The 22,870-nt window shown below is 44.2% G+C and overlaps 1 protein-coding gene across 2 annotated transcripts in view; it reads right to left on the bottom strand.

The window, feature by feature from the left end:
* The window catches only part of LOC140201617 (deubiquitinase DESI2), a 179,563-nt gene that overhangs the window by 54,808 nt on the left and 101,885 nt on the right, over positions 1–22,870 (bottom strand). For both annotated transcript variants that reach the window (XM_072265993.1, XM_072265992.1), the window contains exons 2-3: positions 15,352–15,424; positions 2,547–2,640 (exon numbers count right to left, since the gene is read on the bottom strand). In XM_072265993.1, coding sequence (XP_072122094.1) covers positions 2,547–2,640; positions 15,352–15,424 — 167 coding nt within the window. The remainder of the gene's footprint in view (positions 1–2,546; positions 2,641–15,351; positions 15,425–22,870) is intronic.

Here is a 22,870-nt window from a genome sequence, read left to right as displayed (position 1 = left end):
CAGCCCAGATAAGTGTGAGGTGGTTCATTTTGGTAAGTCAAATGTAAGGACAGAATATAGTATTAGTGTAGATGTATAAATATAGACTCTTGGCAGTGTGGAGGATCAGAGGGATCTTGGGGTCCAAGTCCATAGGACACTCAAAGCTGCTGCGCAGGCTGACTCTGTGGTTAAGAAGGCATATGGTGCATTGGCTTTCATCAACCGTGGGATTGAGTTTAAGAACCGAGAGGTAATATTGCCGCTATATAGGACTCTGGTCAGACCTCACTTGGCATACTGTGCTCAGTTCTGGTCACCTTACTACAGGAAGGATGTGGAAGCCGTAGAAAGGGTGCAGAGGAGATTTACAAGGATGTTGCCTGGATTGGGGAGCATGCCTTATGAGAATAGGTTGAGTGAACTCGGCCTTTTTTCCTTGGAGCAACAGAGGATGAGAGCTGACCTGATAAAGGTGTATAAGATAATGAGAGGCCTTGATCGTGTGGCTTTTTCTCAGGGTTGAAATGGCTAGCATGAGAGGGCACAGTTTTAAGGTGCTTGGAAGTAGGTACAGAAGAGATATCAGGGGTAAGTTTTTATTTTACGCAGAGAGTGGTGAGTGCGTGGAATGGGCTGCCAGCGACGGTGGTGGACACGGATACGATAGGGTCTTTTAAGAGACTCCTGGACAGATACATGGAGCTCAGAAACATAGAGGGCCATGGGTAGCCCTAGGTAATTTCTAAGGTAAGGACATGTTTGGCACAGCTTTGTGGGCTGAGGTTTTCTATGTTTCTATGCAATCTTTTAGAGTTATAGAGAACTACAGCACAGAAACAGGCCCTTTGGCCCATCTACTCCATGTCAAAACCATTTAAACTGCCTACTCCCATGGACATGCACCGGGACTAAGCCTTCCATACTCCTACTGTCCATGGGCCATTTAAACTTTGCTTAAACATTGAAATCGAGCTCGCATGCACCACTTGTGCTGGCAGTTCATTCCACATTTTCATGACACTCTCAGTGGAGAAGTTTCCACTCATGTTCCCTTTAAACTTTTTACCTTTCACCCTTAACCCATGGCCTCTCACCCAACCTCAGTAGAAAAGCCTGTATTTACCCTATCTATAACCCTCATAATTTTGTGTAACTATTAAATTTCCTCTCAATCTTCCACATTCTCAAATCCTAATCTATTCAATCTTTCTTTATACCGCAGGTCCTCCAGCTGCGGGAACATCCTTGAAAATTTTCCCTGTACTTTTTCAACCTTATTAACATCTTTCCTGTGGGTAGGTGACAAAACTGTACACAATACCCTAAATTAGACCTCACCAACGTCTTGTACAACTGCAACATAACATCCCACCTCCTGTACCCAATACAATGACTTAAGAAAGGCCATTGTGCCAAAGCTTCTTTACGACTCTATCGACCTGTGATGCCACTTTTAATGAATTCTGGACCTGTATTCCAGGTCCCTTTGTTCTACCACACTCCAAAGTGCCCTGTTGTTCACTGCGTACGACCTACCTTGGTTAGTCCTACCAAAGTGCAAAAGCTCGCACTTGTCTGCATTAAATTCCACCTGCCATTTTTCGGCCCATTTTTCCATCTGATGCAGATTGCTCTGCAAGTCACAAGAGCTTTCCTCGCTGTCACTACACTCCCAATTTGATGTCATCCGCAAGTTTGCTGTTTCAGTTAACCACATTATCATCCAGATTATAAACCACAATGGACCCAGCACCGATCCCTGTGGCATTCCACTCACTGGTCACAGGCCTCCAGTCAGGCAAGCAACCATCTACTACCACCCTCAAGCTTTTCCCACAAAGCTAATGACTCATCCAATTTACTACCTCATCTTGAATGCCGAGCAACTGAACTTGAATAACCTCCCATGCATGGCCTTGTTAAATGTCTTGCTAAAGACCATGTAGACAGCATCCACTGCCTTGCCTTCATCCACTTTCCTGGTAACTTCCTCTAGAAACTCTATAACATAGATAAGACCTACCACGTACAAAGCCATGCTGACTATCCTTAACCAGTCCATATCTATCTGAATACTTATACTGTATATCCGGTCCCTTTAAATAACTTCCATTAACTTTCCCACAACTGATGTCAGACTCACCAGCCTATAATTTCCTGGTTCATGTTTTGTGACTTTCTTAAACAGTGGAATAACATTGGCTATCCTCCAACTCTCTGGTACCTGTCCTGTCGCTAAGGGTGATTTAGCTACCTCTGCTCCATCTTTGCAGCTCTGCTCTCTTAAACTCTCAAAAATCGCCTTCTCTTACTTTTATATGAACCCAGTTCATAATCTCTTTAGCAAAGGTGAAAAATTGATGCAGTGACGTGTGTCCAGCAAAAACAGAGACTAGCCATCTGCAATTTCATACCATTTTTAAATAGAAGCTTCGTTTGAGATTTTCTTTGGAAATGAGTTTTATTTTTGAAGGTGACAAAAGGATTAAAGAATGAATCATTTCAATGTGTGAACAGCAGAAGTAACTTTCGTGCCTACTTACTTACTTTTATTACTTACTTACTTAAATTTAAATGTTTCGCCAAGTTCAGTTGAATCTCCTGGAGTGATTTCAAATATTCCTGAAAATGGATAGGGATGGCCTCCATATGCAAACTCTGTCGTAAATGAAAAGTCTTCATTAAGAAATTTAATCTTACACGACAGTTCGTTGTACAATGACATTGACTTCAGTATATTACATTATATGCTAATATACTTAGCAAAAACAAAAACTATCAATTAATGCCATGTTGAGCTATCAAAAGGCTTGGAAATGGTTGACAATTTGCTGCAACTTAACTCAAAATCCTCAAAGTTAGCTTTCCCCTGCATATGTAATCATTTTAAAACCACATCAGGGTACAGATTTAACCAGAAAAGATTGGACTGAAGATTCTGTCAGCTTCAAATGAAACTCTAAAATGAGCAACAAACAAAATACTGATGAAACTCAGCAGGGTCAAGCAGACCAGTCTGAATGAATAGTCTTGATCAGAAATGCCAACTGTCCTCTCCCTCCCATGTTGCAGTGCATTGATTTTTGTAAAAATATTAAATGGAAGCCCAAACAATCACAAATGACATAGAAACATAGAAAACCTGCAGCACAATACAGGCTCTTCGGCCCACAAAGCTGCGCCAAACATGTCCTTACCTTAGAAATCACCTAGGGTGATTTCATAGCCCTCTATCTTTCTGAGCTCCATGTACCTGTCCAGTAGTCTCTTAAAAGACCTTAATGTATCCGCCTCCACCACCGTCGCTGGCAGCCCATTTCACACACTCACAACTTTCTGCGCAAAAAATCTTACCCCTGACATCTCCTCTGTACCTACTTCCAAGCACCTTAAAACTATGCCCTCTTGTGCTAGCCATTTCAGCCCTGGGAAAAAGCCTCTGACTGTCCACACGATCAATGACTCTCATCATCTTATACACCTCTATCAGGTCACCTCTCATCCTCAGTTGCTCCAAGGAGAAAAGGCAGTGCTCACTCAACCTATTCACATAAGGCATGCTCCCCAATCCAGGCAACATCTTGTAAATCTTCTCTGCACCATTTCTATGGTTTCCACATCCCTCCTGTAGTGAGGCGACCAGAACTGAGCACAGTACTCCAAGTGCGATCTGACCAGGGTCCTATATAGCTGCAACATTAACCCTTGGCTAGTTAAGACCTATCACGAACAAAGCCAAGCTGACTATCCTTAAGCAGTCCATATCTATCTGAATACTTATACTGTGTATCCGGGCCCCTAGAATAACAAGTTTGTCAGCTCGCTGCATGTAAGGTGCATGTAAGGAGGTTTGTTAAATGTTTGCTAATAGCAGCTGGAATCTTTCTGGTCTCAGGCACAGTGGCATGAGAACAAAAGATCGAATAGTTTGCTTGTCTATTGTTTGCTGTGAATAGTTTGTTGTGTCTCTCAATGTTTGTGGATTGAACCCTAATTTATTGAGGCACCTTTCGCTCGGTTCCCGGGACTTCACCTCGACTGAAAAGTAGCAATCGATCGATGCCTAGCACGGATCCAGGATGATTTCATGTCCGAATTCAGAGTTCCCGCAACAACAGCAACAATCAAGTGGAGACTAAGAATCATGAGCTCTGAACTCTTTGCAACTTACTATGTAGTATTTTGTGCAGTTTATTTGTGTTTTCCATTTTATGATGATAAATAGGCTTTAGTTACTTTGTTGTGCTTGTAAAGCTTATTGCCACATTTCCTGGACACTCGAATTGTTTGGGTCTTTTGGATCTCATCGATTCTGCCCATTACACATTGGCACTGAGAACAGCATCCAGGATTATATGGCAATGGACAAGCAAGTCAAGCAATACTGTAGCTGAGACTTATCAGGTCCTCGGATGAATGGATAACTCTTGAGGCCTTCAGGTCGCTGGCTAATGATCTGTGGGTCCTCCCAGGTGTTGGCAGAAGACGTGCTGAATTGTCTGATGTTAAGCTTCTGTGTGCAGTATCACAATGTCTTAAGCATATAGTTTTTAAATAGACGATAGGTGCAAGAGTAGGCCATTCGGCCCTTCGAGCCAGCACCATCATTCACTGTGATCATGGCTGATCATCCACAATCAGTACCCTTTTCCTGCCTTCTCCCCATATCCCTTGACTCCGCTATCTTTAAGAGCTCTACCTAACTCTTTCTTGAAAGAATCCAGAGAATTGGCCTCCACTGCCTTCTGAGGCACAGCATTCCACAGATCCTCAACTCTCTGTGCGAAAAAGTTTTTCCTCAACTCCGTTCTAAATGGCCTACTCCTTATTCTTAACTGTGGCCTCTGGTTCTAGACTCCCCCAATATCAGGAACATGTTTCCTGCCTCTAGCGTGTCCAATCCCTTAATAATCTTATATGTTTCAATCAAATGCCCTCTCATCCTTCTAAATTCCAGTGTATACAAGGCCAGTTGCTCCAATCTTTCAACATATGACAGTTCCACCATCCCGGAATTAACCTCGTGAACCTGCACTGCACTCCCTCAATAGCAAGAATGTCCTTCCTCAAATTTGGAGACCAAAACTGCACACAATACTCCAGGTGTGGTCTCACCAGGGCTCTTGTACAACTGCAGAAGGATCTCTTTGCTCCTATTCTCAACTCCCCTTGTTATGAAGGTCAACATGCCATTTGCTTTCTTCACTGCCTACTGTACCTGCATGCTTACTTTCAGTGACTGATGAACAAGGACACCTAGATCTCTTTGTACTTCCTCTTTTCCTAACTTGACACCATTCTCTGCCTTCCTGTTCTTGCCACCAAAGTGGATAACCGCACATTCATCCACATTCAACTGCATCTGCCATGCATCTGCCCACTCACCCAAACTGTCTAAGTCACACTGCAGTCTCATAACATCCTCCTCACAATTCACACTGCCACCCAGCTTTGTGTCATCTGCAAATTTGCTCATTTTACTTTTAATTCCCTCATCTGAATCATTAATATATATTACAAACAGCTGTGGTCCAACACTGAACCCTGTGGTACTCTACTAGTCACTGCCTGCCATTCTGAAAGGGACCCGTTAATCCCTACTCTTTGTTTCCTGTCTGCCAACCAATTTTGTATCCATGTCAGTACCCTACCCCCAATACCATGTGCTCTAATTTTGCCCACTAATCTCCTCTATGGAACCTTATCAAATGCTTTCTGAAAGTCCAGGTACACTACATCCACTGGCTCTCCCTTGTCCACTTTCAGTTACATCCTCAAAAAAATTCCAGAAGATTAGTCAAGCATCATTTCCCCTTCGTAAATCCATGCTGACTCGGACTGATCCTGTTACTGCTATCCAAACGTTTCATCTTTTATAATTGACTCCAGCATCTTCCCCGCCACTGATGTCAGGCTAACTGGTCTATAATTCCCTGCTCTCTCTCTCTCCCTCCTTTCTTAAAAAGTGGGATAACATTAGTTACCCTCCAATCTGCAGGAACTGATCCTGAACCTATAGAACACTGGAAAACGATTACCAATGTGTCCACAATTTCTAGAGCCACCTCCTTAAGTACCCTGGGATGCAGACCATCAGTCCCAACAGTCTACCCAACACCATTTTCTGCCTAATGTGAATTTCCTTCAGTTCCTCCGTTACCCTAGGTCCTCTGGCCACTATTACATCTGGGAGATTGTTTGTGTCTTCCCTAGTGAAGACAGATCCAAAGTACCTGTTCAACTCGTCTGTCATTTCCTTGTTCCCCATAATAATTTCACCCGTTTCTGTCTTCAAGGGCCCAACTTTGGTCTTAGCTAATTTTTTTCCTCTTCACACAGCTAAAGAAGCTCCTCCTTTATATTCTTGGCTAGCTTACCTTCTTACCTCATCTTTTCTCCCTGCATTGCCTTTTTAGTTATCTTCTGTTGCTCTTCATAAGTTTCCCAATCCTCTGGCTTCCCGCTCATCTTTGCTATGTTATACTTCTTCTCTTTTATTTTTATACTGTCCTTGGCTTCCCTTGTCAGCCACAGTCGCCCCTTACTCCCCTTGGAATCTCTCTTCCCTCTTTGGAATGAACTGATCCTGCACTTTCTGTATTATTCCCAGAAATACCTGCCATTGTTGTTCCACTGTCATCTGTGCTAGGATATCTTTCCAGTCAACTTTGGCCAGCTCCTCCCTCATGGCTCCATAGTCCCCTTTGTTCAACTGTAATACTGACACTTCCGATTTTCCCTTCTCCCTCTCAAATTGTACATTAAAACTCATCATATTATGGTCACTACCTCCTAATGGCTCCTTTATCTCGAGTTCCCTTATCAAATCCAGTTCATTACACAACACTAAACCCAGAATTGCCTTCTCCCTGGTAGGCTCTATTACAAACTGCTCTAAGAATCCATCTCCGAGACACTCCACAAACTCCCTTTCTTGGGGTCCAGTACCAACCTGATTTTCCCAGCCTACCAGCATGTTGAAATCCCCCATAACAACTGTAGTATTACCTTTGCTACATGCCAATTTTAACTCGATTCAACTTGCATCCTGCCTCAAGTAGCGTGGATTTTTATGACTGTGTTGCAACAGTTAAATACTGAGAAAGCCCAGCTGTCTGAGGATATTTCGTGACTACGGAGAGAGCTGGCCGATTTGAGCTCTCAGAACACAATTTTAAATGAAACAGAATGCACTGCGCAAGAATGTGCTGAGTGCTCTGATGTTAAACAAATTGCTGTGGCATGCAGATTGGCTAACGTAATGCCACAGTTCAACTGCCTTGACAGTGGATCCTGTAAAGGTCCGATCTAGATTGATGATCATGATACTGAAGGCAACAAGAACAATTTAATCAAGGTGCAGATGTATAAAAGTTAAACACTGGAGTGCTGATGAACAAACTCAAGCTGTAGCTACTATCCCTATCACCAATGAGACCACCATTCTTAATTACCCCGTCACTAAGAATTTAGACCAAAGGCAGCGTCAGCGACCAGCGGTATCCTTGCCTAGCTGGCTCACCCATCTATGGGATTTAGGAGCCTCCCAACTATTTTTTAAAATGCACAAATTGAGTCAATTAGGTTCGATAACAACAGACCCATTCTTGGCCGAACTGCGGCACAGTCAGGCTGATGAAACTATGCTTGCTACCCTGCCCCTTTGGATTGAGATGTGTCTTCTTGTCCCTGGAGGCTATTTCACGCCTCCATGATATGGTAATAGAATCTGTCATTTATAATAATGCCTTTAACGATCCCCTTTTTCCTTTCTGTTAATGACAGTGCAATTTATTTCTTTTGTTCCTGATAGCACAACTGAACACGCTGATTAAGAGCTGATTCAGTTCAGCAAGGGGAGGGGGTAAAGTGTTTGTGACATACCCGTCTTCCCCTCCAGTGCAGGGTGAGATTATTGCCAACGGGCAAGGAAATACATACTGGGTGATGGTAGAAGAACGGCCCAGCCCAGCACACCTGCACAGATGTTGCCTGACTTGCCGAGTTCATCCAGAATTGTGTTTGTTGCTCCAGATTCCAGCATATGCAATCTCGTGACTCTTAAACGAACAGCTGGTTTTAAATAGCAATGAACAACAATTTCTATTCTTGATGGAAGAAAATGTACAAAACCATAAATTAATATCAAGGGAAAATTAAAGCAGACAGTGTCAATCCAAACTCCTAGAGGACGAAAACTTTGTCCTGGTTATCATCTACTGTGTTGCTAGAAAGTTTGTGAAACCTGTAGAATTTTCTCTATTTCTGCATAAATATGATATAAAATGTGATCAGATCTTCATGCAAGTCCTAAAACTAGATAAAGAAAACCTAATTAAATAAATAACACAAAAATCATTACACTTGTTCATTTATTTATTGATGAAAAATGATCCAATATTACATACATTTGTTGGAAAAAGTATGGAAACCTCTGGGGCAATGCTTCTACAAAAGCTATTTGAAGTCAGGTGTTCCAACCAATGAGATGAGATTTAAGGAATGGATTGTAGAGGTGCCCTGCCCTATAAAAAAGATTGGGAAGAGAGCTTAACATGACCTTGATAACAGAGGATTGGCTATGAATTTTGAAATTGGTTAACTCTTCTTTGATTTGTGCCAGTCACTCCCTAATTCAATTTAAAATTGTACATCGGTACTATCTGACAAAGGAGAGACTGTCTAAAATATTTCCTAATGTTGATAGTCAGATAGATGTAAAACTGAGACAGCTACATTGACACATATGTTTTGGTCGTGTTCTATATTGAAACAGTTTCGGAAATCTATTTTCTCTACAATTTCTAAAGCTTTAAAAATTAATTTACAACCCAATAAATTGACAGTTTTGTTCGGTATAATTCCTCAATATATTCATGGTATTTCTATATCAGACCAACATGTTATTGCATTTGTCACATTATTGGCCAGAAGGGCTATTTTATTGAAATGGAAAGATGCCTCTGCTCCCACTTTGATACAATGGTTCTCTCAGGTGATGCTATGTCCTGGTTTGGAGAAAATCAGAAGTCGAACTTTTGATCCTCGATTTGGCTTTGAGAGAAGGTGGGGTTATTTTGCCCGCTACTATCATTTGATTTGAGTTAATTAAGATGGTTCCCTTCTGATTCTTGTGTAAATGGATCTGGTTGGCGGATTGATATTTTTCTTTTATAGAAGCTTGTATGGCGTATAGCTCTGAGGTTGTGCTCCCAATGGGTTTTTTCCCCCATAAAAAATGAATAAAAATAAATTTTTTAAAAAAGACACACAAAGTCAGGTTAGTGATAGGGACTGCTCTTCTCATGAAAGATCTGTTAATGTGCACCATGTCTCGATCAAAACAACTTTCAGAGGACTTTGGAAGAAGAATTTTAGAGATGCATCTAGCTGGAGAAAGCTACAAAAGCATTTCTAAAGACCTGAGTGTTCATTAGTCCACAGTAAGAGAATTTGTCAACAAATGGAAACTAGGAAGTTGCTACTCTCCCTAGGAATGGGCATCCAGCAAAGATCACACCAAGAGCACAACATGAAATGCAGAAGGAGATGAAATAGAACCCAAGGGTAAAAGCAAAAGATCTCTAGAACTTGCTAAAGTTTGTAAAAGACCACCTGGATGTTCTATGATGCTTCTGGGACAATGTTTTGTGGACAGGTGGGTCAAAAGCTGAAAATTTTGTCAGTAATGCACATTGCTATGTTTGGAGGAAAAGAGGCACTGCACATCAACACCAAAACCTCTTCCCAACTGTGAAGCATGGTGGAAAGAGCATCATGGTTTGGGGCTGCTTTGCTGCCTCAGGGCCTGAGCAGCTTGCAATCATTGAGGGAACTATGAATTCAAAATTGTATCAAGACATTTTACAGCAGAATGTCAGAGCAGCAGTCATTCACCTGAAGCTTAATAGAAGTGGATAATGTAACAAGGCAATGATCTGAAAGACAAGAGTAAATCAACAACAGAATGGTCTAAAAAGAAAATTTGTGTTTTGGAATGGCTGAATCAAAATCCTGACCTTAATCCTATAAAAGTGTCGTGAAAGGACCTTGAAGCAAGCAGTTCATGCAAGGAAGCCCACCAACATCCGAGAGTTGAAGCAGTTTTGTAAGGAGGAATGGTCTAAAGTTCCTCCAAGTCAATATACAGGACAGCTCAACAGTTACCAGAAACGTTTGGTTGAAGTTATTGCTGTACAAGGGGGTCACACCAGTTACTGAAAGCAAAGATTCACATACTCTTTCCAACATGTAATATCTGATAATTTTTCTCAGTAAATAAATGAAAACATATATATAATTTTTGAATTTACTTAATTGGGTTCTCTTTCTCTAGTTTCAGGACTTGCATGAAGATCTGATCACATTTTAGGTCATATTTATGCAGAAATAGAGAAAATTCTATGGGGCTCACAAACCTTCTAGCACCACTATATGTCGGCTAGAGTCGGGGCCTTTTGTTTTGACTCTTGGTAGTGTCACCCATGCCAAAAAGGTCAAAGGGTAGACCAGTCCTCCAGGTTCGGGGGTTCAGCTCAGGGCTAACAACCCAGAAAGGTAAATCAAAATTGTTATGAAAACAGCAACGAAGAATCCTCCTACATCTGAGTGTGACGGTATTTCCGAGTCTCCATTCAGGACTTGCATGACCAGGAGAAAGGTACTGACAAGATGTAGGAAACCACCAGAGATGGAGGACCTTCATAAGTAAACAAGTTAGTGTCAATTCAAGAGTGGGCCAGTGAAGGAGTGGAGCTTTGAGGCTTTGACTCGAGAGGCTTCGACGAGAAGAGGCGGAGGACAAGCTAGCTCGCAGTTAGTTTTTACAATGTCTCCTGAGAGGGTGATGTGCCTCTCATGTGAGATGTGGCAATCTCGGGGGAACTCCCCTCTCCCGCAGAGTCACATCTGCCAGAAGTGCATACAGCTGGGCGATCTGGAAGACCGTGTAAGGAATCTGGAGCAGCAGCTGGATGACCTTCGCCTCATAAGGGAGAATGAGGCAGTCATACATAGATGAGAGCTACAGGGAGGTAGTCACACCTAAGCTGTTGGAAGCAGGTCGTTGGGTGACAGTCAGAGGGGGGAAAGCGAAGGTGAGCAGACAGGTAGTGCGGAGCACCCCTGTAGCCATTCCCCTGAATAATAAGTTTACCGTCCTGGATACTGTCGGCGGGGACGACCGACCAGGTGTGAGCCACAGTGGCAGGGCCTCTGGCACTGAGTCTGACCCTGTGGTGCAGAAGAGTGGGACGGATGTGACGAAAGAGGGTTACAAAAAGTACACATAGATTAAGATGTTAACTGTCCTGTGCTGGCACCAGTGGGATCAACAGTTGATCTGCCAACTGTCTTCAGGAGAAAGAGAGATAAGGAAGACAATGGAGCAGCATTTGGAAATGTTAATGAAGAGACGGGAGAGTTTAACGGAAGGAGACACGGTCTGAGAGCTGTCAAGATCAGCTCCTTTTTGAACCCTGAACTGTTTGAAGAGCGATGGACAGGCGATACCCCAGCAGGGGGATAAAAAGGGACAGGTTCGCTAAGGCAGGACACACACGACACCACGAGGTAACGAGACCCTGGAAGCGGTGCGTCTCCCACAAGTCGGTGGGAGTTTTGGTGGGCTGGTGGCGGGACCAAGCCATAGACGCACAGGGTGGAAAGGTACGATTGGCAGGAATCTGGTGTGTGTCCGTCCTTGCCTGGGTGCCAGGTTCACTGCAGAGGAATGATCGTATCTGAAACAGAGGGGTCACAGTCGGTGACCTCGGAAGACATTACAAAGGGCTCGCCCGAAAGCTGACTGTGAGGAATATCGAAGGTCTGTTTGGAATCCGATTTGAATATTCATTCGCTCGCTCTCTCTCTCTCTCCCCCACGGCAGTGATTACTGTGAACTGAACTGAACTCAATTGAACTGAACTTTGTGTCACTTTGAAACTGGTCATTTACCCCTAGACGACGATAGAGCTTGCTTGATCTGTGTACATGTGTGTTTATTCATTGCTAACCTGTTGCATTTATATCCTAACTATTAGAGTACTGTGTTGCTTATTTCTTTAATAAAACTTTCTTAGTTCCAGTAATCCAGACTCCAACTGAGTGATCCATTTCTGCTGGTTTGGCAACCCAGTTATGGGGTACGTAACACGGAGAAGAGGAGAGCTGTCGTCATTGGAGACTCTACAGTCAGGGGAGCAGACAGGAGATTTTGTGGACGTGAGAAGGACACCCGCATGGTTTGTTGCCTCCCGGGTGCCAGGGTCCGGGATGTCTCTGACCGGGTGCACGACATCCTGGTATGAGAGGGAAAGCAACCAGAAGTCGTGATACATGTTGGGACCAATGACATAGGCAGGAAGAGGGATGAGGTCCTGAAGTATGAGTTTCAGGAACTAGGCAGAAGGCTGAAGAACAGGACCTCAAGGGTGACGTTCTCAGGATTGCTGCCAGTGTTACGTGACAGTGATGGTAAGAATTGGAGGAGATGGCAGTTGAATGCGTGGCTGAGGAGTTGGTGCAGGGAGCAGGGTTTTAGATTTTTTGATCACTGGGATCTCTTCTGGGGAAGGTGGGACCTGTACAGATTGGATGGGTTGCATCTGAGCTCGAGGGGGAGCAATATCCTTGCAGGTAGGTTTGCTAGCATGGTTCTGGAGGGTTTAAACTAATTTGCGAGGGGGATAGAGCAGTGAAAGAAGTGCATGGAGTAAAGCCAGATCTAACATACAGAGAGGCTTTGAGGAAAGAGAAGCAGAATAAACGGTGTAAAGACAGTAAGGTAGAAGGGCTGAAATGTGTGTACCTCAATGCGAGAAGCATCAGGAACAAAGGTGATGAACTGACAGCTTGGATACATACATGGAATTATGATGTAGTGGCCATTACAGAGACTTGACTGGCACCAGGGCAGGAATGGATTCTCAATATTCCTGGATTTCAGTGCTTTAAAAGGGATAGAGAGGGCGGAAAAAGGGGAGGAGGAGTGGCATTACTGGTCAGGGATAATATTACAGCCACAGAAAGGGTGGGTAATGTAGCAGAATCCTCTTTTGAGTCAATATGGTTGGAAGTCAGGAACAGGAAGGGAGCAGTTACTCTATTGGGGGTATTCTATAGGCCCCCTGATAGCAGCAGAGATACAGAGGAGGAGATTGGGAGGCAGATTTTGGAAAGATGAAAAAATAACAGGGTTGTTATCATGGGTGATTTTAACTTCCCTAATACTGATTGGTACCTGATTAGTTCCAAGGGTTTAGATGGGGCAGAGTTTGCTAAGTGTGTCCAGGACAGATTCCTGTCGCAGTATGTTGACAGGCCGACCGGGGGAATGCCATATTAGATCTAGTACTAGGTAATGAACCGGGTCAGATCACAGATCTCTCAGTGGGTGAGCATCTGGGGGACAGTGACCACCACTCCCTGGCCTTTAGCATTATCATGAAAGGGATAGAATCAGAGAGGACAGGAACATTTTTAATTGGGGAAAGGCAAATTATGAGGCTATAAGGCTAGAACTTGCGGGTGTGAATTGGGATGATGTTTTTGCAGGGAAATGTACTATGGACATGTGGTCGACGTTTAGAGATCTCTTGCGGGATGTTAGGGATAAATTTGTCCCGGTGAGGAAGATAAAGAATGGTAGGGTGAAGGAACCATGGGTGACAAGTGAGGTGGAAAATCTAGTCAGGTGGAAGAAGGCAGCATACATGAGGTTTAGGAAGCAAAGATCAGATGGGTCTACTGAGAAATATAGGGAAGCAAGAAAGGAGCTTAAGAAGGGGCTGAGAAGAGCAAGAAGGGGGCATGAGAAGGCCTTGGCAAGTAGGGTAAAGGAAAACCCCAAGGCATTCTTCAATTATGTGAAGAAAAAAAAGGATGACAGGAGTGAAGGTAGGACCGATTAGAGATAAAGGTGGGAAGATGTGCCTGGAGGCTGTGGAAGTGAGCGAGGTCCTCAATGAATACTTCTCTTTGGTATTCACCAATGAGAGGGAACTTGATGATGGTGAGGACAATATGAGTGAGGTTGATGTTCTGGAGCATGCTGATATTCAGGGAGAGGAGGTGTTGGAGCTGTTAAAATACATTAGGACAGATAAGTCCCAGGGGCCTGACGGAATATTCCCCAGGTTGCTCCACGAGGCGAGAGAAGAGGTTGCTGAGCCTCTGGCTAGGATCTTTATGTCTTCATTGTCCACGGGAATGGTACCGGAGGATTGGAGGGAGGCGAATGTTGTCCCCTTGTTCAAAAAAGGTAGTAGGGATAGTCCAGGTAATTATAGACCAGGAAGCCTTACGTCTGTGGTGGGAAAGCTGTTGGAAACGATTCTTAGAGATAGGATCTATAGGCATTTAGAGAATCATGGTCTGATCAGGGACAGTCAGCATGGCTTTGTGAAGAGCAGATCGTGTCTAACAAGCTTGATAGAGTTCTTTGAGGAGGTGACCAGGCATATAGATGAGGGTAGTGCAGTGGATGTGATCTATATGGATTTTGGTAAGGCATTTGACAAAGTTCCACATGGTAGGCTTATTCAGAAAGTTAGAAGGCATGGGATCCAGCAAAGTTTGGCCAGGTGGATTCAGAATTGGCTTGCCTACAGAAGGCAGAGGGTGGTAGTGGAGGCAGTACATTCAGATTGGAGGATTGTGAAGTTCAAGGGGGATATTAGAGGAAGGTTTTTTACTCAGAGAGTGGTTGGTGCGTGGAATGCACTGCCTGAGTCAGTGGTGGAGGCAGATACACTAGTGAAGTTTAAGAGACTACTAGACAGGTATATGGAGGAATTTAAGGTGGGGGCTTATATGGGAGGCAGGGTTTGAGGGTCAGCACAACATTGTGGGCCGAAGGGCCTGTACTGTGCTGTACTATTCTATGATCTATGTTCTAACCAAGATTCCAGACAAAGCAACAAAGAACAGTATTTTAGCAATCCATAAAGAATTGTTTCAAATTTAGGAGCACGGAAATTGGAATGAAAGCAAGCATTATGGCTCTCAAATCAATAAGATCATGGCGGATTTGGTCCACTTTCCTCTCCATTCCCTGCTTTCTTGACTACCTTACAGATTAAAACTTGACACTGGCCTCGAATACATGTAATGATGTTTCACGACAGCTCTGAGGTACAGAATTCAGAAGATTCATTACCCTCAGAAGAAATTCTGTACAAGAACGTTAAGTTATGCAGCACAAATTGTGTGATAGAAAAAAATTACTGGATACAGTGCTAAACAAAACTTACACTAGGTAACTACAAAAACGTGGCTGATAGATCATCCAACATAAATTTCATACTGATGTGCACTTTAATTGCAACACAAACTAAAGCATTTATAAGTTGTATTTCCTCCAGTCCTCACCTCTGCCATAAATTTCAATGCCTGAGTGGAAGACCCCAATTCCCAGCGATGAGGTGTATTCATTAATCCAGTACTAGAACAAAACAAGCAAAAAGGTTATGAGAAACAACAGTTCAAATTCAGAATGAAAACACTCCTAATGTCCAGAATATTTCAAGAAACAGGAAGGTTAATCATGTTTTACTCACTACTACTATGTTGACTCAGGCCTAGGGGGCCGGCGTCGGGCACAACGGCCACCTACTGTCTGTGTGAGGAGTGGCGTGCCACACAGTCTTTCGTTTCGCGCCTTGTAAGGCATTATGATGACAGATTATGATGTTTTACTCAAGACATTTTAAATGTGGATAATCTGCATTGCACGTATTGTTAAAGTAATCTATCAATGGAGAAACAGCATAAAAAGACAAAGCTAATTCAGCATCAAGGATGATTCCACATTTGCTACAGGTGTTACTTTATTGCACAATAATTTGCAGCATCATTATTGATTCAATCTCTTCTTCAGTCACCGTCTGTAAGGAGTTCGTACGTTCTTCCCGTGACCACGTGGGTCCCCCTCGGGGTGCTGCAGTTTCCTCCCACATTCCAAGTTAGGGCTAGTAATTTGTGAGCTTGTCATGTTGATGTCAGAAGCATGGTGATACTCCTGAGCTTCCCCAGCACGTCCCTCACACAAGTGACCCATTTCACTGCATGTTTCGATATTTCAATATACATGTGACAAGTGAAGCCAATCTACCTTTATCTTTACTAAAGCAATCCTGATAGGCAATACTCGATAAAGAGATGTTATTTTGATTTTGGTTGAAAAGTTATTTTAAATACTTTATGAAAATTCTAATTAGAAAATCATGCAGTAGGAAGAAATAAACGAGGAGTCAGACAAAGAGGAAGAAGAATTAAGTCACAGTGGTCGGGTCTCTGGCACCGAGTCTGTCCCTGTGACTCAGAAGGGAAGAGGAAGAAGAGGCATGCTGCGGTGTAGGGGAACGTTACTTAGAAGAATAGACAGGAAGTTCTGTGGATGAGAACAAAGTTCCCAGATGGCATATTACCTCTCAGGTTCTGAGAATCTCAGATCGAGTCCTCAGCATTCTTAAGTGACAGGCTGGGCAGCCAGAAGTCATAGTCCATGTAGGTACCAATGACACGGGTAGGAGGAATGACGAGATTCTACATATGGAGTTCAGGGAGTTAGGTTCCGAGTTAAGAGCAGGATGTCTGGGGTTGTGACCCCAGGATTGCTACCCATGCCATATGCCACAGAGGCCAGAACTAGTTAGATTATACAGTTTAATATTTGGCAAAGGAGCTGGTGTCGGTGGGAGGGCTTAACATTTTTGGTTCATTGGGCTCTCTTCCAGGGAAGGTGGGTCCTGTGCAGAAGGGACGGTTTCCACATGAACTGAGAAGGTGATAGGGAGGAGCTACAGGCAAGTAGTCACACCAGGGCCTCAGGAGACAGGTAAGTGGGCAACAGGCAAGACAGGGAAGGGCAGGAGTCAGATACTAGAGAGTTCCTGTGGCTGTCCCCCTTAACAAAAAGTACTCCAGTCTGAGTACTGTCGGTAGGATGGCCTACCTGGGCGAAGCAACAGTGGCTGCGCCTCTGGCACAGAGTCTGGCCCTATGGCTCAGGATAGGGAAAGGAAGGAGGCAGCAGTTTTCAGGGACTCTATAGTTAGGGGGTCAGACAGGCGATTCTGTGTATGCAGGAAAGAAACTTGGATGGTAGTTTGCCTCCCAGGTGCCAGGGTCCAGGATGTTTCTCATCACATCCACGATACCTTGAAGTGGGAAGGTGAACAGCCAGGGGTTGTGTTACATATTGCTACCAACAACATAGGTGGGAAAAGGGAGGAGGTCTTGAAAACAGACTACAGGGAGTTAGAAAGGAAGTTGAGAAGCAGGACCTCAAAGGTAGTAATCTCGGGATTACTGCCTGTGCCACGTGACAGTGAGTATAGGAGTAGAATGAGGTGGAGGATAAATGCGTGGCTGAGGGATTGCAGCAGGAGGCAGATTCAGATTTCTGGATCATTGGAATCTCTTTTAGGGCATGTGTAACCTGTACAAAGAGGACGGGTTGCACTTGAATCCGAGGGGGACCAATATCCTGGCAGGGAGGTTTGCTACGGCTACTGGTGAGAGTTTAAACGAGAATTGCTGGGAACCAAACTGAAGAGGCAGAGAAAGGGGTGGTTGGCTCACAAATAGAGATAGTTTGGCGACTGTGCGAGAGGGTGGATGGGCAGGTGATAGAGAAGGGATATGCTCCAACCGATGGTTTGAAATGTGCCTATTTTAATGCAAGAAGCATATCATGAACAAAGCAGATGAGCTTAGAGCGTGGATCAGTACTTGGAGCTATGATGTTGTGGCCATTACAGAGACTTGGATAGCTCAGGGGCAGGAATGGTTACTTAGAGTGCCAGGCTTTGGATGTTTCAGAAAGGACAGGGAGGGAGGCAAAAGAGGTGGGGGCGTGGCACTGCTGATCAGAGATAGCGTCACAGCTGCAGAAAAGGAGGAAGTCATGGAGGGACTGTCTACTGAGACTCTGTGGGTAGAAGTTAGAAACAGGGTCAATAACTCTACTGGGTGTTTTATGGACCACCCAATAGTAACAGGGACATTGAGGAGCAGATAGAGAGACAGAGTCTGCAAAAGTGCAGTAATAACAGGGTTGTTGTGATGGGAAATATTAATTCCCCCAATATTGATTAGCATCCCCCTAGAGCAAGGAATTTAGCTGGGATGGAGTTTGTTAGGTGTGTTTAGGAAGGTTTCCTGACACAATATGTAGATAAGCCAACATGAGGAGAGGCTGTACTTGATCTGGTATTGGGAAATGAACTTGATCAGGTGTCAGATCTCTCAGTGGGAGAGCATTTTGGAGATAGTGATCATACTTCCATCTCATTTACTATAGTATTAGAAGGAGACAGAAACAGACAAGTTAGGAAAGCGTTTAATTGGAGTAAGAACATAGAATAGTACAGCACAGTACAGCTCCTCTGGCCCACATTGTTGTGCTGACCCTCAAACCCTGCCTCCCATATAACCCCACATCTTAAATTCCTCTAGTAGTCTCTTAAATTTCACTAGTGTATCTGCCTCCACCACTGACTCAGGCAGTGTATTCCATGCACTAACCACTCTCTGAGTGAAAAACCTTCCTCTAATATCCCCCTTGAACTTCCCACCCCTTACCTTAAAGCCATGTCCCCTTGTATTGAGCAGTGGTGTCCTGGGGAAGAGGCGCCGGCTATCCACTCTATCTATTCCTCTTAATATTTTGTATACCTCTATCATGTCTCTCCTCTCATCCTCCTTCTCTCCAAAGAGTAAAGTCCTAGCTCCCTTAATCTCTCATCATAATGCATACTCTCTAAACCAGGCAGCATCCTGGTAAATCTCCTCTGTACCCTTTCCAATGCTTCCACATCCTTCCTATAGTGAGGCGACCAGAACTGGACACAGTACTCCAAGTGTGGCCTAACCAGAGTTTTATAGAGCTGCATCATTACATCGCGACTCCTAGACTCTATCCCTCGACTTATGAAAGCTAACACCCCATAAGCTTTCTTAACTACCCTATCCACCTGTGAGGCAACTTTCAGGGATCTGTGGACATGTACCCCGAGATCCCTCTGCTCCTCCACACTACCAAGTATCCTGCCATTTACTTTGTACTCTGCCTTGGAGTTTGTCCTTCCAAAGTGTACCACCTCACACTTCTCCGGGTTGAACTCCATCTGCCACTTCTCAGCCCACTTCTGCAGCCCATCAATGTCTCTCTGCAATCTTCGACAATCCTCTACACTATCTACAACACCACCAACCTTTATGTCGTCTGCAAACTTGCCAACCAACCCTTCTACCCCCACATCCAGGTTGTTAATAAAAATCACGAAAAGTAGAGGTCCCAGAACTGATCCTTATGGGACACCACTAGTCACAACCCTCCAATCCAAATGTACTCCCTCCACCATGACCCTCTGCCTTCTGCAGGCAAGCCAATTCTGAATCCACCTGGCCAAACTTCCCTGGATCCCATGCCTTCTGACTTTTTAAAAAAACCCACCGTGTGGAACCTTGTCAAACGCCTTAGTAAAATCGCATCCACTGCACTACCCTCATCTATATGCCTGGTTGCCTCCTCAAAGAACTCTATCAGGCTTGTTAGACACGATCTGCCCTTCACAAAGCCATGCTGACTGTCACTGATCAGACCATGATTCTCTAAATGCCCATAGATCCTATCTCCAAGCATCTTTTCCAACAGCTTTCCCACCACAGACATAAGGCTCACTGGTCTATAATTACCCGGACTATCCCTACTACCTTTTTTGAACAAGGGGACAACATTCGCCTCCCTCCAAACCTCCGGTACCATTTCCATGGACAACGAGGACATAAAGATCCGAGCCAGAGTCTTAGTAATCTCTTCTCTTGCCTCGTGGAGCAGCCTGGGGAATATTCCGTCAGGCCCCTGGGACTTATCCGTCCTAATATATTTTAATAACTCCAACACCTCCTCTCCCTTAATATGGGAAGTATATTAATACTTATATGAATATTAATAAGTATATCAGGCAGGTACTTGGAAGCATAAATTGGGAACAGTTGTGCTCAGGGAAATGTACGCCAGAAATGTGGCAAATGTTCAGGGGATATTTGCATGACGTTCTGCATAGGTACGTTCCATGAAACAGGGAAAGGATAGTAGAGTGCAGGAACCGTGGTGTACAAAGGCTGTTGAAAATCTAGTCAAGAAGAAAAGTTTCTGAAAGGTTCAAAAAATTAGGTAATGATAGAGATCTAGAAGGCTAGCAGGAAGGGGCTTAAGAATGAAATTAGGAGAGCCAGAAGGGGCCATGAGAAGGCCCTGGCAAGCAGGTTTAAAGAAAACCCCAAGGCATTCTACAAGTACATGAAGAGCAAGAGGATAAGACATGAGAGAATAGGACCAATCAAGTGGGACAGTGGAAAAGTGTGCATGGAACCGGAGGAAAAAGCAATGGTACTTAATGAACACTTAGCTTCAGTATTCACTACGGAAAAGGATCTTGGCGATTGTAGGGATAGAAACATAGAAAATAGGTGCAGGAGTAGGCCATTCGGCCCTTCGAGACTGCACCGCCATTTATTATGATCATGGCTGATCATCCAACTCAGAACCCCGCCCCAGCCTTCCCTCCATACCCCTGACCGCCGTAGCCACAAGGGCCATATCTAACTCCCTCTTAAATATAGCCAATGAACTGGCCTCAACTGTTTCCTGTGGCAGAGAATTCCACAGATTCACCACTCTCTGTGTGAAGAAGTTTTTCCTAATCTCGGTCCTAAAAGGCTTCCCCTCTATCCTCAAACTGTGGCCCCTCGTTCTAGACTTCCTCAACATCGGGAACAATCTTCCTGCATCTAGCCTGTCCAATCCCTTTAGGATCTTATACGTTTCAATCAGATCCCCCCTCAATCTTCTAAATTCCAATGAGTACAAGCCCAGTTCATCCAGTCTTTCTTCATATGAAAGTCCTGCCATCCCAGGAATCAATCTGGTGAACCTTCTTTGTACTCCCTCTATGGCAAGGATGTCTTTCCTCAGATTAGGGGACCAAAACTGCACACAATACTCCAGGTGTGGTCTCACCAAGGCCTTGTACAACTGCAGTAGTACCTCCCTGCTCCTGTACTCGAATCCTCTCGCTATAAATGCCAGCATACCATTCGCCTTTTTCACCGCCTGCTGTACCTGCATGCCCACTTTCAATGACTGGTGTATAATGACACCCAGGTCTCGTTGCACCTCCCCTTTTCCTAATCGGTCACCATTCAGATAATAATCTGTTTTCCTATTTTTGCCACCAAGGTGGATAACTTCACATTTATCCACATTAAATTGCATCTGCCATGAATTTGCCCACTCACCCAACCTATCCAAGTCACCCTGCATCCTCTTAGCATCCTCCTCACAGCTAACACTGCCCCCCAGCTTCGTGTCATCCGCAAACTTGGAGATGCTGCATTTAATTCCCTCATCCAAGTCATTAATATATATTGTAAACAACTGGGGTCCCAGCACTGAGCCTTGCGGTACCCCACTAGTCACCGCCTGCCATTCTGAAAATTTCCCGTTTATTCCCACTCTTTGCTTCCTGTCTGCTAACCAACTCTCCACCCACACCAATACCTTACCCCCAATACCGTGTGCTTTAAGTTTGCACACTAATCTCCTGTGTGGGACCTTGTCAAAAGCCTTCTGAAAAGGGATGACTTACAGCGGATTGAAAAACTTGAGCATGTACATATTAAGAAAGAGGATATGCTGGAGCTTTTGGAAAACATCAAGTTGGATAAGTCTCCAGGACCAGACAAGATGTACCCCAGGCTACTGTGGGAGGCGAGGGAGGAGATTGCTGAGCCTCTGGCGATGATCTTTGCATCATCAATGGGGCCAGGGGAGGTTCTGGAGGATCGGAGGGTTCCAGATGTTGTTCCCTTATTCAAGAAAGGGAGTAGTGATAGCCCAGGAAATTATAGACCAGTAAGTCTTACTTCAGTGGTTGTTCGGTTGATGGGAAAGATCCTGAGAGGCAGGATTTATGAACATTTGGAGAGGCACAATATGATTAGGAATAGTCAGCATGGCGTTGTCAAAGGCAGGTCGTGCCTTATGAACTTGATTGAAGTTTTTGAGGATGTGACTAAACATGTTGGTGAAGATAGAGCAGTAGATGTAGTGTATATGGATTTCAGCAAGGCATTTGATAGGTACCTCATGCAAGGCTTATTGAGAAAGTAAGGAGGCATGGGATCCAAGGGTTCCTTGTTTTGTGAATCCAGAATTGGCTTGCCCACAGAAGGCAAAGAGTGGTTGTAGATGGGTCATATTCTGCATGGAGATTGGTGACCAGTGGTGTGCCTGAGGGATCTGCTCTGGGACCCCTTCTCTTCGTGATTTTTATAAATGACCTGGATGAGGAAGTGGAGGGATGGGTTAGTAAATTTGCTGATGACACATAGGCTGGGGATGTTGTGAATAATGTGGAGGGCTGACAGAGGTTACGGTGGGACATTGAAAGGATGCAAAACTGGGCTGAGAAGCGGCAGATGGAGTTCAACCCAGATAAGTGTGAGGTGGTTCATTTATGTAGGTCAAATCTGATGGCAGAATATAGTATTAATGGTAAGACATTTGGCAATGTGGAGGATCAGAGGGATCTTGGGGTCCGAGTCCATCAAACATTCAAAGATGCTGTGCAGGTTGGCTCTGTGGTTAAGAAGGCATATGATGCATTGGCCTTCATCAACTATGGGATTGAGTTTAAGAGAGGTAATGTTACAGCTATATAGGACCTTGGTCAGAGCCCACTTGGAGTACTGTGCTCAGTTCTGGTCACCCCACTACAGGAAGGATGTAGAAAGGGTGCAGAGGAGATTTACAAGGATGTTGCCTGGATTGGGGAGCATGCCTTATGAGAATAGGTTGAGTGAACTTGGCCTTTTCTCC

Source organism: Mobula birostris, chromosome 8 (assembly GCF_030028105.1).
Source record: "Mobula birostris isolate sMobBir1 chromosome 8, sMobBir1.hap1, whole genome shotgun sequence".
Lineage (NCBI taxonomy): Eukaryota > Metazoa > Chordata > Chondrichthyes > Myliobatiformes > Myliobatidae > Mobula > Mobula birostris.
The sequence above is the reverse complement of the archived record's forward strand: the minus strand, read 5'-3'. Positions and strand labels throughout refer to the sequence as shown.